The sequence below is a fragment of the Batrachochytrium dendrobatidis genome (genome assembly GCF_000203795.2).
Source record: "Batrachochytrium dendrobatidis JAM81 unplaced genomic scaffold BATDEscaffold_4, whole genome shotgun sequence".
Lineage (NCBI taxonomy): Eukaryota > Fungi > Chytridiomycota > Chytridiomycetes > Rhizophydiales > Batrachochytrium > Batrachochytrium dendrobatidis.
The window spans coordinates 464,054-477,830 of record NW_006281102.1 but is presented as its reverse complement, the minus strand read 5'-3'; the positions used below and the strand labels follow the sequence as shown (position 1 = coordinate 477,830).

The 13,777-nt window shown below is 39.2% G+C and overlaps 6 protein-coding genes across 6 annotated transcripts; 2 read left to right on the top strand and 4 right to left on the bottom strand.

Annotated features, from left to right (window-relative positions):
- Nucleotides 1-231: 231 nt before the first annotated feature.
- On the top strand, nt 232-1,395 carry BATDEDRAFT_23915 (methylthioribulose 1-phosphate dehydratase MDE1; the record flags this gene model as incomplete). The annotated part of the gene is made up of 5 exons (XM_006677808.1): nt 232-297; nt 455-639; nt 695-1,111; nt 1,175-1,215; nt 1,280-1,395. The coding sequence occupies 5 exons, from the start codon at nt 232-234 to the stop codon at nt 1,393-1,395; spliced, it is 825 nt and encodes a 274-aa protein (XP_006677871.1).
- Nucleotides 1,396-2,495: 1,100 nt separating this feature from the next.
- On the bottom strand, nt 2,496-4,283 carry BATDEDRAFT_1623 (rDNA-binding RNA polymerase I transcriptional factor; the record flags this gene model as incomplete). Its single annotated transcript, XM_006677636.1, has 3 exons — nt 2,496-2,615; nt 2,712-3,925; nt 4,019-4,283. Coding segments are annotated over 3 exons (1,599 nt in total), but the record flags the coding sequence as incomplete, so codon positions are not given.
- A 768-nt stretch (nt 4,284-5,051) lies between these two features.
- Nucleotides 5,052-6,924, top strand: BATDEDRAFT_87735 (uncharacterized protein; the record flags this gene model as incomplete). The annotated part of the gene is made up of 2 exons (XM_006678148.1): nt 5,052-5,301; nt 5,438-6,924. 2 exons carry the CDS (start codon nt 5,052-5,054, stop codon nt 6,922-6,924), a joined length of 1,737 nt encoding a protein of 578 aa, XP_006678211.1.
- A 145-nt stretch (nt 6,925-7,069) lies between these two features.
- Nucleotides 7,070-8,148, bottom strand: BATDEDRAFT_87408 (H(+)-transporting V1 sector ATPase subunit F; the record flags this gene model as incomplete). Its single annotated transcript, XM_006678042.1, has 5 exons — nt 7,070-7,372; nt 7,452-7,550; nt 7,715-7,797; nt 7,903-7,984; nt 8,098-8,148. 5 exons carry the CDS (start codon nt 8,146-8,148, stop codon nt 7,325-7,327), a joined length of 363 nt encoding a protein of 120 aa, XP_006678105.1. The 3' UTR covers nt 7,070-7,324.
- A 112-nt stretch (nt 8,149-8,260) lies between these two features.
- BATDEDRAFT_87407 (uncharacterized protein) lies at nt 8,261-9,648 on the bottom strand (the record flags this gene model as incomplete). Its single annotated transcript, XM_006678041.1, has 7 exons — nt 8,261-8,425; nt 8,511-8,605; nt 8,673-8,887; nt 8,955-9,020; nt 9,110-9,204; nt 9,338-9,504; nt 9,615-9,648. The coding sequence occupies 7 exons, from the start codon at nt 9,644-9,646 to the stop codon at nt 8,349-8,351; spliced, it is 747 nt and encodes a 248-aa protein (XP_006678104.1). The 3' UTR covers nt 8,261-8,348.
- A 3,418-nt stretch (nt 9,649-13,066) lies between these two features.
- Nucleotides 13,067-13,487, bottom strand: BATDEDRAFT_10382 (uncharacterized protein; the record flags this gene model as incomplete). Its single annotated transcript, XM_006677652.1, has 2 exons — nt 13,067-13,187; nt 13,426-13,487. 2 exons carry the CDS (start codon nt 13,485-13,487, stop codon nt 13,067-13,069), a joined length of 183 nt encoding a protein of 60 aa, XP_006677715.1.
- Nucleotides 13,488-13,777: the final 290 nt, after the last annotated feature.

Below are 13,777 nucleotides of genomic sequence, written 5' to 3'. Positions count from 1 at the left end.
ATTCTGAGCAAAGCAAAAGTCATTCGAGGCACGGAGACCAATGTTCTAGTATTGCTTTTTATAGCAGGTAGCTGTCTAGCATAAGTGGTAGCTAGAGTAGAACGGGTAAACCCCAAAGACTGCAAGGCATGATGAGTGCGAGATGAATTCAAGTGGAAAGAGCGAGAATGAGATGTTAGTGGCTTGTAGCTGAGATGAGACTGTTTCTTGAGCAACAGTCTATGCATTGCGATGGTTCCAGAAATGGCTCCAGAAATGGTTCCAGAGATGGTTGGTAGCAATGATAACAGTTTGATGGTCAAGTTTTATCAAAACGATCGCCCTTGTACACGTGATGACACCATGTTGAGGTTGACTCGACAAACCAATTCTTGGCAAGCCAATGACAGAAGTATGAGCATCGTCACTGCTGAAATCTGTCATTCATTCATATTGACTTTTTTGTGTTGATTAGAAAAAGAGAAAGTCGGATGTGCAATCGCAGGCTCTATGCAAGAAACCCAAAGACTCAAACTCATCTTCACCTTGGATTTCCACCGATCCTGAGCATCCAATCAACTTGATTCCTGAGTTGTGTAGACTGTTCTATACTCTGGGATGGGTAACTGGAACTGGAGGTGGAATCACCATCAAGAAAGAGTAGGTGTTTGCTTACTGCATTGAATCTTGGTTTTATTAACTGACTGTTTTTCAGCAATCATATCTACATTGCTCCTTCTGGAGTTCAAAAAGAACGACTCGAATCCGTCCATCTTTATGTCTTGACTTGCTCAAAAGAAATTGTTGTCTCGCCTCCTCCCGCTCTTTTGCTTAAACCATCGCAATGCACTCCTCTTTTCTACAATGCTTACGATCTGCGCAATGCTGGCGCTTGTATTCACACTCATTCGCAAAACGCAGTGCTCGCTACTCTTCTCTACGATAAAGAATTCGTAATCACTCATCAGGAAATGATCAAAGGCATTCGAAAGGGTGAAACTAGCACAAACTACAAGTACTATGAAAAATTGGTTGTGCCAATCATTGAAAATACTGCCGAGGAAGAGGACTTGAAGGAGCGAATGGAGGCTGCTATGAAGGCATATCCTGATACAAATGCTGTTCTTGTTCGGTAAGCTCTTGCATTGCTATTGAGTGGTTGATCTTGTGTAGCTGATTAAACCTTGTTGTTTAGTCGTCATGGCGTGTATGTTTGGGGACAAACATGGCAAAAAGGTAATCCACTTGACCGTAGATTGGTTTCTCGTTTAATCCCTGATATCTGACTTGTGTTATTTAGCTAAATCTATGACCGAATGCTACGACTATCTGTTTGAAATTGCTGTCAAGATGAAGTCGTATGGAATCGATCCAGCTCAAGTTCCTGCTGATAGCGAATACGCTTCTTGCGTATGACCTGTAAAAATAAATTCAACTTGCTTGGTTTAGGAATTTCATTATAACCTAATTGTTTGGATTCAATACTGAATCTAGTCTTGAACGCGTCAAGTCAAACACTTGCTCAACCATTACACTTGAACATCGTTACAATAAACTACAAATGTCATCAGCAAGTCTGTCTGCTTTGCCAAAAACACTTGCTACAGCAATAGTTTTTCAACACGCATTGTTACTTTTGGACTTTATAATAACACTCCTTGCTGAATCTGCCCTACATACTATATTCATTGTCATCATTGTATACATGTATGTTCCTTTAGCTTCAAGTACTCTTTAGTTAAAAACTAACTCTGTTGGCTCAACTAGATTCCAGATAGTACTGATTTCAACCAATACATTATTGCTATACTTTCGACTCACAAGTACAATCCCTTTTAAAACGGGTTACATTTCTTTGATTCTCAAAGAATTCGTTCCAGTCTTGGTCACCACTGTTATCTACTTGATAGCCCTATGTATTGATCGCGGACTAGGAGTGGTAAGCCAAATCAGTCCACTACACACTGCATGTACATTTTAATCATCAATCTAGTCTAAACAACTTGGTGTTTAGATCAAGGCATTTGAATGCAATTCATCCATGTGTAATTTCTATTCGTCATGGGGTTTTGTTGTTGCAATGGTTTTCAGTAGAATAGGCAAGTTTCCATTTCACTCTTCTACCCTCAAGTGGTTTGGCTTTTAACTCGTTTATACGTGTTGTAGCTGCTGCCATGTATTACTTTGTGATGCACAAATCCCTTGTAAAGATCTGCACTCCGAAATACTACTACAAATCAAACTGGATCATGCAAAGCATAACATAGTCTACACATATTTAAAAATGAATATATTTGGTTTTGAAACCTTGCAGTGGTTAGACATTGCCCATACCAAATGAAAAATAAAACAACCCATTCATAAACTCATCGTATTCTATACACGCAGAATAAAATTACATCTGCTCATCCCAGCGACGTACTCATATCATCAGGTCCACGTGGTGACATGCTAAATGCATCACATCCATCCTCAATATCAGAATCAAGCTCAAAATCTTTTGAAAGTGAACTTGGATCATCCTCTTCATCCGATTCCATCTCATTGCTTCCAACCCAGTCTTGATACAATGGAGTAATGTATCCTCTGCTTTTTGGTAAAGTGATGGGATCAAATGGAAAAAATGAATCAAGGCGCTCAATCGCAACGTGCATAAAGTCCAACGTACCACTGTTTAAACTGGATTGGGATGCGTTACGAACCATGTCTGGTGCACTGCTTATATGGCTCACATTTGTTTGCAATGAAGAAACACTTGATGTGAATCCAATTAAAGGATAGCAGTACATGATATCCAACGCATGCATAATCTTGGCAAACTCTTGAACAATAGTCTCGGAACAGACACGCAAAGGTGCAAAGCGCGACATCAAAACACGTTGAAAGTCTTTTAGTTCAGGTGGAAGCTGACCGTGATGAATAGATACCTTGTCTTCGCTGCCAGTAAGCATCAACTCTTTCCATCGAAAACAAAACACATAAAGGATGGCTTGAACTGCAGAATACAAGACGCCAAATCGCTCAACATTGATTCGAGGACCCATGGAGGATTCGTTGTTGTCAAGATAAGATTGAGTAAACTGATTCAGCAGTCCAAGACAGGTGCGTACAGAGCTAATGTCAACATATTTGGCTCGAGAAAGGTAACTTCCCAAGTATGCTGCGGATGAGATGCGAATCACCAGTGGTGACTCGACTTGAAACAGGCGCGATACTAGCAAACCCATAAAATCATTGGGAAAAGTCTTGTTGAATGAACTCATATAAAATAGCAAGAATTGTGTGCATCGTAGTCGATGTGTAGGAATCATGACTCGATCAAATATGTCCAGGAATGCATAAAAAAGATTGGTGATGTCTTTGGATTCGCTGAACGTATCTTTCATAGATTTGATATGAATATCTGTCACATACTGAAACAGCAGACTTAGCATGGCATCCAGTTTCTCAACCATGCTTTTGATATCAGCAACAATAATGCCAACCCCATCAGAAGCATTGGATTCGTCAGACTCATATCCAGCAGGATCAACATAGTTTTCATCTTTTTTCAACAAGTTATTTTCCGACCCTTGAGAAAATGAAGCAGCTGATGAGTTTACGTCCAGATCGTCCATGGAAAACACAGTTTCTTGAATGGCCTCTAGCTCCTCCTCGTTCAGTTCCTCAATCTCAATCTGAATTGCTACATCTACTTGCACAACACCTTCAACAATCACAGAAATAATCTGGTTGCGAAGAATAGGCGCATATTCTGTAATGCGCAAAAGACTCTTGACATAGAATATCTGAATCTCAATATCTTGGGTTTTATGAGGAAAGTTTACAGTAAGAATAGATAATAGAAATGAAGGGCCAGTGGGAACAAGATGTAGTATACGTTCCAAAGCCGTATGAATACGATCAAAGAGTTGCGATGGCAAGAGTTGTGGATATAGCTTGAGACCTAGTTGTCAAGATGAAGCAATAAAATAAGTGGACTATTTAGCAAATATAATCAGGGCTACTGTATAATGAATCAACTCACAATTGCGTATACTTTGAACGAGTGTTTTAGCCACAGGAGAAACGTATACAGCATGAGCCGATACTAAATTTTCCAAAAATTGGCAGTAAATATGTGAAAAGGTATTATCGTTTCCAAGCCATTGGATAGAAAGAATGGCCATGATAAGAGGTTGAAAAGTGGACGAGAGTTTAGACACATTTAGGGTAAAGGATTTCAAGTAAAGACATAGTTGTGCTGGTGTCAATGCATCCGAATCAGTTGATCGTTTTGCTACCAAGTTCAACAGCTTATAGTATAGTGTGGAATCTCCCTAAGCGCATGGTGAGTATAAAGTCATGGTTAGCACAAGACCAAATTCACAAATGTCAGTTTTCGGCAATATATAAATTCCTGCAATGATTGATGCAAAGCATACCCGAATTTTGCCAGTGATGGCAGCTCCCACAAACTTGTAAACATCAGCTTCATCCGAATGATCAGGAAAAATAGAATCAATCTTTTCAGGCACAATAGCCTTGGTAGTATTATGAGTGGTATTTGGATCCTCTGTAGACTCTAGCGCAAATCGGACCTTTTTAAAGCTGGAAGTAGGTTTTAATGGAGAAGAATCATCATGCAATGCCGAATTATGGGTAGCAGTTGCATGGATAGTAGAAAATGGTTTTTCTTGTGCTTGTCGTAGTTTATCATTCATTATAGGAGTAGTAGAAGTAACCATTGTGGTAGTAGCCATTGCAGTATGCGATGTAGTCAAATGTTGATCGCTGGATTGTCTATTATCTGGAAAAGTCAAAGAAGTAGAAAAGTGAGTAGTGGGTAAATCCAGCAGAGATGGCATTCCTTCAGGATCTCTTATGAATGCCAACAGCTCACAATCGATGGCCAGTTCTGTCGCTCAGTTGAAATAAAAAAATCAAACTCGACATTCCGTGGTGTCACGTGGGCTGCATTCAAACTGGACCAAGCTTGTTTATTGCAGCTTAACACGATCTGCAGCATGATATCGCAGCACTCTGTAAAAACGGACCCTTTATACAACTGGAAGCCACACTCTGGCTTTAAAATGGGTTTGCTGACTGATATAGTGTTGGGCGACTCTTGCAAATACTCTTCTGCCAACCAGCCGTGTTCTACCACTCACGCACACTACCAAGGTGTCCAAATCCCACCCACTGCTTCCACTAGCATCTCGTCGTGTAGCAAATTTAAAGCCCACGTTGTTTTTGGTGATCCAAAAATGGTTACCGTCGAGAGAAACGTGAGTCTGACGGGTGCCGATTACAAACCACCTCCGCTGAGCACCAGTAAGCCAGGTTAGCATTGGTTTTAATGGATTGCTCGTGTATTTTGTATTTTCGTGTTATTTCTAGTGTTTTTGTTTTAAGGCTGTAGAATCATCATGGAATACTTTTTAAACTGACAATGGTATTACACTTGATCTACAATCAGTGCTAGTCAAACCGGGAGTTTTGATAGATTCACCACATCCATCTACTCATACTGTATCCCAAATGTACCACTCTAAAACCCCAACTGCAACCAGTGCAGCCCATATAGGACTCAAAACTCGTCAAAATCTTCCAATTGACGACATGCACTTTAAAAACTTTATCACAACGTCTCAGGATGCATATCCTTTGAAAGATATTGCGAGCCTGTCCATAACTAACGCGCCTGTTTACAAATCTAGTCAGGGTAGACCAAGTCATATTCATCTAGGTGATTTGGGCATGCCTCGATCATATTCGACTGTTCAAAACACTTCGTTTGTCAATCATCCCTCAGAGGTGTACAAACCATACAACGGACATCACCAACAATCATCATCATTGACATTGGGCTATGCCAAAACTGGATCCAAAGATGAAGGTTTAGATCAAACTGATATGTACACAACGACTACTGGGCTAATGCATAAAGATTTATTTGATCGTGAAAAACAACTCAAAATGCATCCAGATATGAGATGTGCAGCATCGGCTGATGTAGATACGCTTTCCAAACAATCTGGTGCAAGTCATATTGTATTTGGTGAAGTTAGCACCACTCGTCGCAAAACAGAGCCCTCTGTTACGCAACGAGACTACAATTATGAGATGAATGATACCAATTTCGACCCGACTGTAACTACTTCAGTCAGACTTGATCATAATCGATCTACCCTAGCTTCTATGACCCATGGAATTATAAGCGCCATAGAGCCCGATGTGACTAAGCGTGAACTAGAATCACACTCATCATCCACGTTTAAACCTTGCACACATTTAGATCTCATTCAACGTCGTGCGGCAGGAACCCATTCAATGGGTGGATCCACTCTAATGCGAACGAGTACGGAAACCAGTAGCGTACCAACCGGCGATCCCCGCCACTTTACATTTGGTTCATTTACAACAACCTCGGCATCAGCCTATCCAAAGTACAGCACGACAAACATGCCTACTCACCCAATTCTTGGAGAAAACATGACAAAAAGTAAAGTAACTTTTGGTGAGCAAGATGAAATAAACAACCAAGACGTTGTATGTGATCGATACACTACAACATCACAGACTGCTTTCCCAGCCTATTCAAAAAATGAGCTGCATAGTCGTTATGGTATACAGAGCAGACCGCATTCTGGTTTAAAATCTATAGTAGAATCTAGTGCTGGTATGGCTAATAACTATACTTGCCATCAAACAGACTATCCAATGAGATCTATCATGGGTCGACGTCATACTATCTTGCCACAACTCGCCAAAGATCACTTGCTGTTTCCACTCTGTTCTAAAAGAGTCAATTCGTATGAAACTACTACACAAGAGTGCTTTGCAATGCGTGACGGGTTGGCTGAAGGCAAAACCCTTGGTCATGTCAAAACCCTACGCGACAGCTCAATTGTGTTTGGTGATCCTTTGCATGTAAATTTTACAAAGCAACATGTTTATGAGTGATTTGCAGCAGTAGGTTTGTGCATCCAATCTTGACTGTTTTATCTGATATCAAATAAAATTGATTGATGGTTGTTGTAGCATGGTGTACACCTAAACATGGTTTCATTCGCAAACAACAGTTTATTGGTCAAACCCTCATATAAACCAGATATGGATGAAAACTTGCAATCTCATTGTGCAAGAACAACGTGGATATCATAACAGAAAGAACAGATTGACTGGCAGCGATAAGAATGAGAGAAATAAATGGATGAGTGCGAGAAAAAGAATGACTAAAGCGACTGGATGATACCATCAAGTATCATAGATCCAAACAATAACATGGTTGAATTCTAGTTCCAACCCCAGAAAAGGGGAAATCAGCCTTACTGGGAAGTTGTAAGCAGATGAACAAATAGCGCTACTTTTCCTCTCCGAAAAGCTTTTGAACACGCTTGAGAACTGAATCCTATTGATGTCATATTTAAATTTTGCATGGTTAATCAACAGCTGATATATTTGAATCTTGGAAACAAGTAGCTACTTGCTTTGGACGGATCATAGGGATGATCTTTTGACGGGATTTCAAGAACTGTTGGAAACGCCTGGTGGTGAGCTTCTAATTGTGCACGAATGTCCTCTGCAATCTACAATTCAAGTATTAAAATCCAGCACTATTAGAATCAAGCTGGAAAACACAAAAAATGGCAGATCATGATATTCCAAAGAGGTTTAAGCACCAATCAAGTATCATCCTAAATCAATTTAAATGCAGACACTGGATTTGATGAACGTCGGTTGGCAAACTTACATGCTGATTAATCAGAATAATTGCCATATCCTTGCGTTTGGTAAGCTCCTCGAACATTTCTTCGATTTTTGGCAAGGGAGTTTCTGACGATAGAGTAAGGGTGAGCAGCTTGCATTGTATTCATTTGTGAACACTACACACGATGGTTGACAACTGCTAGCAAAAGCTAGACTAGAACAAATACATACTTGAATCAACAACTAAAAAGTTGGGCTGCTGCTTAGAATCGATGTGGCCAATACCAGCCAAAAGCATGCCAGTCACAGTGTCCTATCAATATTACATGGGTGCAGTAAGAGTATTAACATTACAATCGAGTCAAACTACTAAACAAGGAAAGAATGCATGCAGCAATATAGTTCAGCTGCAACGACAATCAGCACCTCATCGCCAATGACGCCAATAAGAGTTCTTTCCCGTTGATGTTGAGCCATTGTGGTGGTCCGTCGACGGAGTTTGGGTAAAGTTGAACAAATTATTGGCAACCCTTTGACACAAGTCTGGTTTATACTCAATATTTCCAACCCAATAAGCTCAATATATTCATATTATAGTTGGTAATATGCATTCCACATATATTATTTTGATCATCAAACCAGCAAATAAACTTGGTAATGCCCTCCAAGTACCGTTGTTAAAAACTCAGTACAAGAACAATTATCAGCACCAAAATAACAACCAGTATAGCAATGCACCATTGCTGTCTCGAATCTATATAGTGTCGGTAAACACATGGTTAATGTTTTCAAAGATACTTGCGCTTCAATGACTCGTGTTATACTACTAGATCGCTTACCTGAATTTGCCTTGATAAAGTCCTTCATGCGTTTCATGCCATCTTCCAGTCTACCTTGAGTACTATCCACCTGTGTTTCAACTTCACCCAGTAATCTACAATATTTAAAGTAAATCAACAAAAACTATTATCGTGAAGCCAACTCGCTAAAATAATTCATACCTGGTCTGATCATCTAGCTCGCTGCCCATGACACGAGCAACTTCACGCAGATTGCCAACAGTAACTGCAACGTCACTCATCTGTGCATCTTGATCCTGCATAAGTGCCTGTTGCTGTTGTTGCTCGCGTTCAACAAACTTTTGGTTCGAAACTTTGTATTCGTCTTCGGTTCGGCCATACTTGTCAGTCCTTGTTTTGTTGGATCCCATCAGATTCTATAGTGATTTTCAAAAAAGTCAATAAAGCAAGTGGATTCCCTATTTAATCAAAAACTGTTCTTACATTTCTCATTCCTTGCTGACCTCCCATACGTGCAGCAGATGGATTATTTACACTCGATTTCATTTCCTAAACAGGTCGAATAAAAGGTTGATTTACACTTGAACCTTGATCGTCTGCAATGCATTTATAACAGAGTATGCATTTCAAGTACTCACTTCAACCTTTTTCCGAGACTCTTGTACGAATTGCTTGCGCTCGTCAATATGTGACCGGTCAAGTTTAAACCGTGCTGGATTCGATTGCACAATCTGTACTGTCCCATTAAAAATCAAAAGTCAAGACATGCAGCAGCTACTATCTCCAATGCATCTTAACAGCCCCAAACAGTAGCTATTGGCACTTGTATATATCAAAATAACGATACAACAGTTTAAAAAGGATATGAATTGTCTCGTCCAACTCGTCCAAATCCGCCACGATATTCCGCAAAATATCCCTAATATCAGCTCCCTGACGCTTCAAGTCTGTCTCGCTTACAGTGTTACTTGTGAGCTGCTGGAACCATGCCTGATACAGGCTGCCTACCTGCACCAATGACTGTTCTACCTCTCTAAATAAACAGGTTAGATTCAATTGGTATTCCTTGTTTGAAAATAAATAACCCAAGACTTGTTTGAATGAGTTGCTGTTAGCAATACGACTGGTGCACATAAAAACTACCTTTTGACTACAAAGAATGGGTCGTCGCTCATTATCTGGTTTATTGAACAAGGCTTGGCAAAAGTTCAAACTTGACAAAATTAGGCTTTGAATTCAATTACAACGTATTCACGTCAAATGAAACACTTTGGATTAAATCTGCTGAATAATTATTGTTTTTCTACTAGGAATGGATTACTTTTTCAATAAACACTTCACAAAAGTAAACTATAGTTTTAAACTGAAATTGTCCTCATTTGGCATAACCATGTATCGTACAATCACTAACTTGACTGCAATTCAACCATTGTGTTCAACTATTTTCAAACAACCTCCATTTTGTTGTGTTCTAATATCAGATGCGCTTACGCTGTAGTTCAAGAAACTCAAAAGTTGTTTTCATGATGATTACCCAGTGTTTGGATTGGAAAAAGAAAATTGGAGGTTGAAAAGATGTCAACCTCTGCTCCGTATCTTTGAACAAGAATATGCACAGACTTGTAAACTAAGAGTTCAAAAAGTGTTGCTCGGTAAATTGACACCAATCCAACATGAGGCGGGCTGTTTATTATGGATTTTGACACTTTGCACTCCATTTTACGTGAATACGGTTGCAGCCTTTTATCTCGACTGATTCAATCCAATCGCAGATTCTTGATCAACTTCATTTGTCTTAATAGTAGTGGTATTGACTATTCATCTTGAGTGTGTAGTCCAAGCTTTTCTCTCGCATATACAACAAAGCTATCAATCAGGAGCGGCCATGCGCCTGCAAAAATATCAGTTGAATCAGCACAAGCAAGTAAACATACAATCAAATTTATTCAACACAACATACCATCGTCATCGTAATTCGAAAAATCCTCATTGATTGACTCTGTAAAATCCCAAAACTACAATAATCATGATAAATCAGATTTGATTTAGCGTTGAATCATTATAGAAATCGCACATGCATTATAAGCCTACCAAACACCATGTGTCCTTGGTAATTGATTTTCCATGCGCTTCCTATTAAAATGATGCACAAGTGTTTAAATCATTGTAATACTCTATCTTGCACGTTTAAATAGAAATATACCTCAAGAAATTCTTTCCACATATTTAAATGTGTATATCTGTCCTTTAGTAACAAGTCCCAAAATGCAAGTGCAGATTCAAGACCTAATTTGCCAGTTTCAAAAACAAAGTTTGGCAATTTTATAAGCATCCTATTCATTTCAGCACCATATACATGATTGAGTATTTTTATGCATACCTAGTCCCTTTTGTGTCGACTGCTTGGCAAAGTTGAATGTAAAAATATATACTGCTCTAGCCATTTTCGGATCATCAAGTTCGTGTCGCATCTGCTGTACCGCAGCCTTCATTGATTCAATATTGTCGCATCTGAAAATAATCAAGTTTTAATATCAAAGTACAAAGCAATGGCAAGCATCGCGATTACTGTGGGTTTAGTTAATAATAGCCTTCAAACCTACTGCAGTGCTAGCCAGCCTTCCTGCCATCCACGTCTATTAAACTCGCACATGTTTTCACATTTCAAGTGGTATGCCAACACAAGAGTAACAACATCTGTAGGATCAATGTTTAGATCATCTGAAAACACAAACAAGGCAAAGTATGAGCAATAGAATGCATACATTTGAAGCATAACAAAACAAGATCGAATAAGCTTACTACATAGTGCCTCGGTTCCCTCGAGCAATATGGCATCTTCTTCAGCATCTACAGTCGTATCCGGTCAAAAGGCATGGATTAAAAACCGACAAGAATAAAAGTCAGCTCAAGTTTAGGTAAAAATTACCTTTATATTTATCGAATAATGCAGAAATAAACAAGGGATTAACTGTAGATGAATTGTGCGACTCAGACTTTCGTGCACTACCATTAGATTGGAAGTAATCATCCACAGCAACCTCGAGTTTCCAAGCTAAACAATGATCAAAGATTAGATCGTGATTTAACTAGAAGCAATATTATGATACAGTGTTGAGTGAACGAATCTAGCATACAATGAGACTTGAGAAGCTTGGCGGCATTCTTCTCACTAATTAGATATCAATTATTAAGCGGCATATGGTAAAATGTTAGATATTGTTACATGACCCGTCCTACAAGTGCCTGAGTGGTATGAATTTCAAGTACTTATGCGACAGATTCGATAGCATACATGGCATGCATATACCACACTTGCCTGGATTGGGTAATAGTAACAAACTGTTTTACTAAATCCTTCTGGGCCTTGCTCGTACCAAACTACATGAATATTCAATCACAGATCACCAAAATTAATCCCATGCTCTATACTGTAAAAATTCAGCGTATGGCTGATTGAACAGAAGCTTAGGATGGGCACATGCTATTCAGTCCATCACTCGAGACTGGAATGTGAATTGATCGATTAATATGATCGGATGGTTGTGTAGATATACAGTATATGAACAGAAAAGTCCAATTGTATCGTCCAATAGATATCACATTATCTAACAAACCGACCATTCTGACAAGACCAAGCAAATGCAACTATAGTATAGTACCAAGTCGCAAGCGCAGTTGTCTGTTCAATCCAACTCAAATGGCACGTGACTTGAGCTCACAATCCACTTGACTGTTCAAGTATTACAACTAGCAACAACAATCGAAGGATATATTCTTGGCTATATACAAAACTCTGCTTTCATCATGTTTAAAGATCATTCTGATAGCATCAAGCAAACTGATATTACAGCTCTTTGACAACATGAACTATTCGTCGGTAAAACTGCAAGATTGTTTTGGATTAGCGTACAGATTCTATAAATGAAACGCCGAAACTCGCGTCAAAACAGAGCCAGAGGGATGCTATCCTATATACTACTCGGTCGTCTAGCAAACTGATCGTGTCAACAGGTCAGATTGTTGCCGTGGTACAGAAAACACGATCGATAGATGGTCTTACTATTCAAACCAGTAAACGAACAATCTACCGATATTTGAAAAATAGTATCACCGAGAGTAATGATTCAGGTCTTAATCCAATCATGCATGCAGTATTGAAATAGCAAATCAAGACGACTTTGGCAATCCAACGCTATCAAGAACAATCATAACTGGCTAGAACCAAATGCGAATCTCAACGACTAAAGAATTATTCAGATCAATCATACTTTTCACTGCACAACTATAGATCTTTAAAAGGATAAACTAAGCACTGCCCTATATATTGCGGTATTGAACCCCCGCAAAAAATGTAAAAAGACCACTCTACAAGCAAAATTCAACTATTTTGGATGTGGAAATCAATTTGTATTCCAGGTTTGTTCATCAACTAGTGACAGCTTGCAAGGTAATCCGAAAGTTATGTCAACAACGTTTTTGAACGTACACAAAGAGCATTTAACGGGACTAGACATCAAAAAGTAACTCGGCTGTTAGTATCTAGAAATGTATGATTACGAAAATGCAGGCGTTGAAATCCAAAGATCGCGCAATCAATGTCCATTTGAAATTACCTTGATAAAGCCAATGTCAGAAGCGTACTCACGGAAGCACTGACGGCAGATGTCCAGGTTGTACTTGCGGATAAGACCAGCCTTGTGGGCACAGACACGGCTATTGATAGATCAGCGATTCAAGTACACAGAAAGGGAACCACATAGGTAAAAATAGAACAAAAGATAAAAAATCCAGAGTTTTTAGTTAGACTATTGAATAGATGGATAAATAAAGAGCTGAGAGCTGACTTTCGATTTGGAACGATTGGCCTCGTTAAAATATATCCAGTGGACAAAATTTTGAATAAAAGCCAGTCCGGTCTGAATCATAACTATTACAAGGATATATGGGTTACCATTGACGGGAGCCCTTTCCGAATCTGCGGGGATGAGAGTTGTAGACGTTGTCGTGAGCCATGATTGTAACTAGAAAGAATCGGTAGTGAAGCGAAAGAAAGAAAAAACGAGTCCAATTGATGGTTGTGACAAACCAAACCACTCACTGATTTGGAGTCTGCACCGTATATTACTGCAGAAATAGTGTTTTTTCGGAATATTTTAAATGATTGGATGTCGCTAAATTCCGATTTTACACGTGCTTACACGTGAACAAGCGTATTTGAATGTTGGCAAGTTCAACATTGTGTTCACTGGCCATCTTGGCAGAGTGGATCGTTGTTCTTGTTGCACCTTTGTTTGCACATTTGC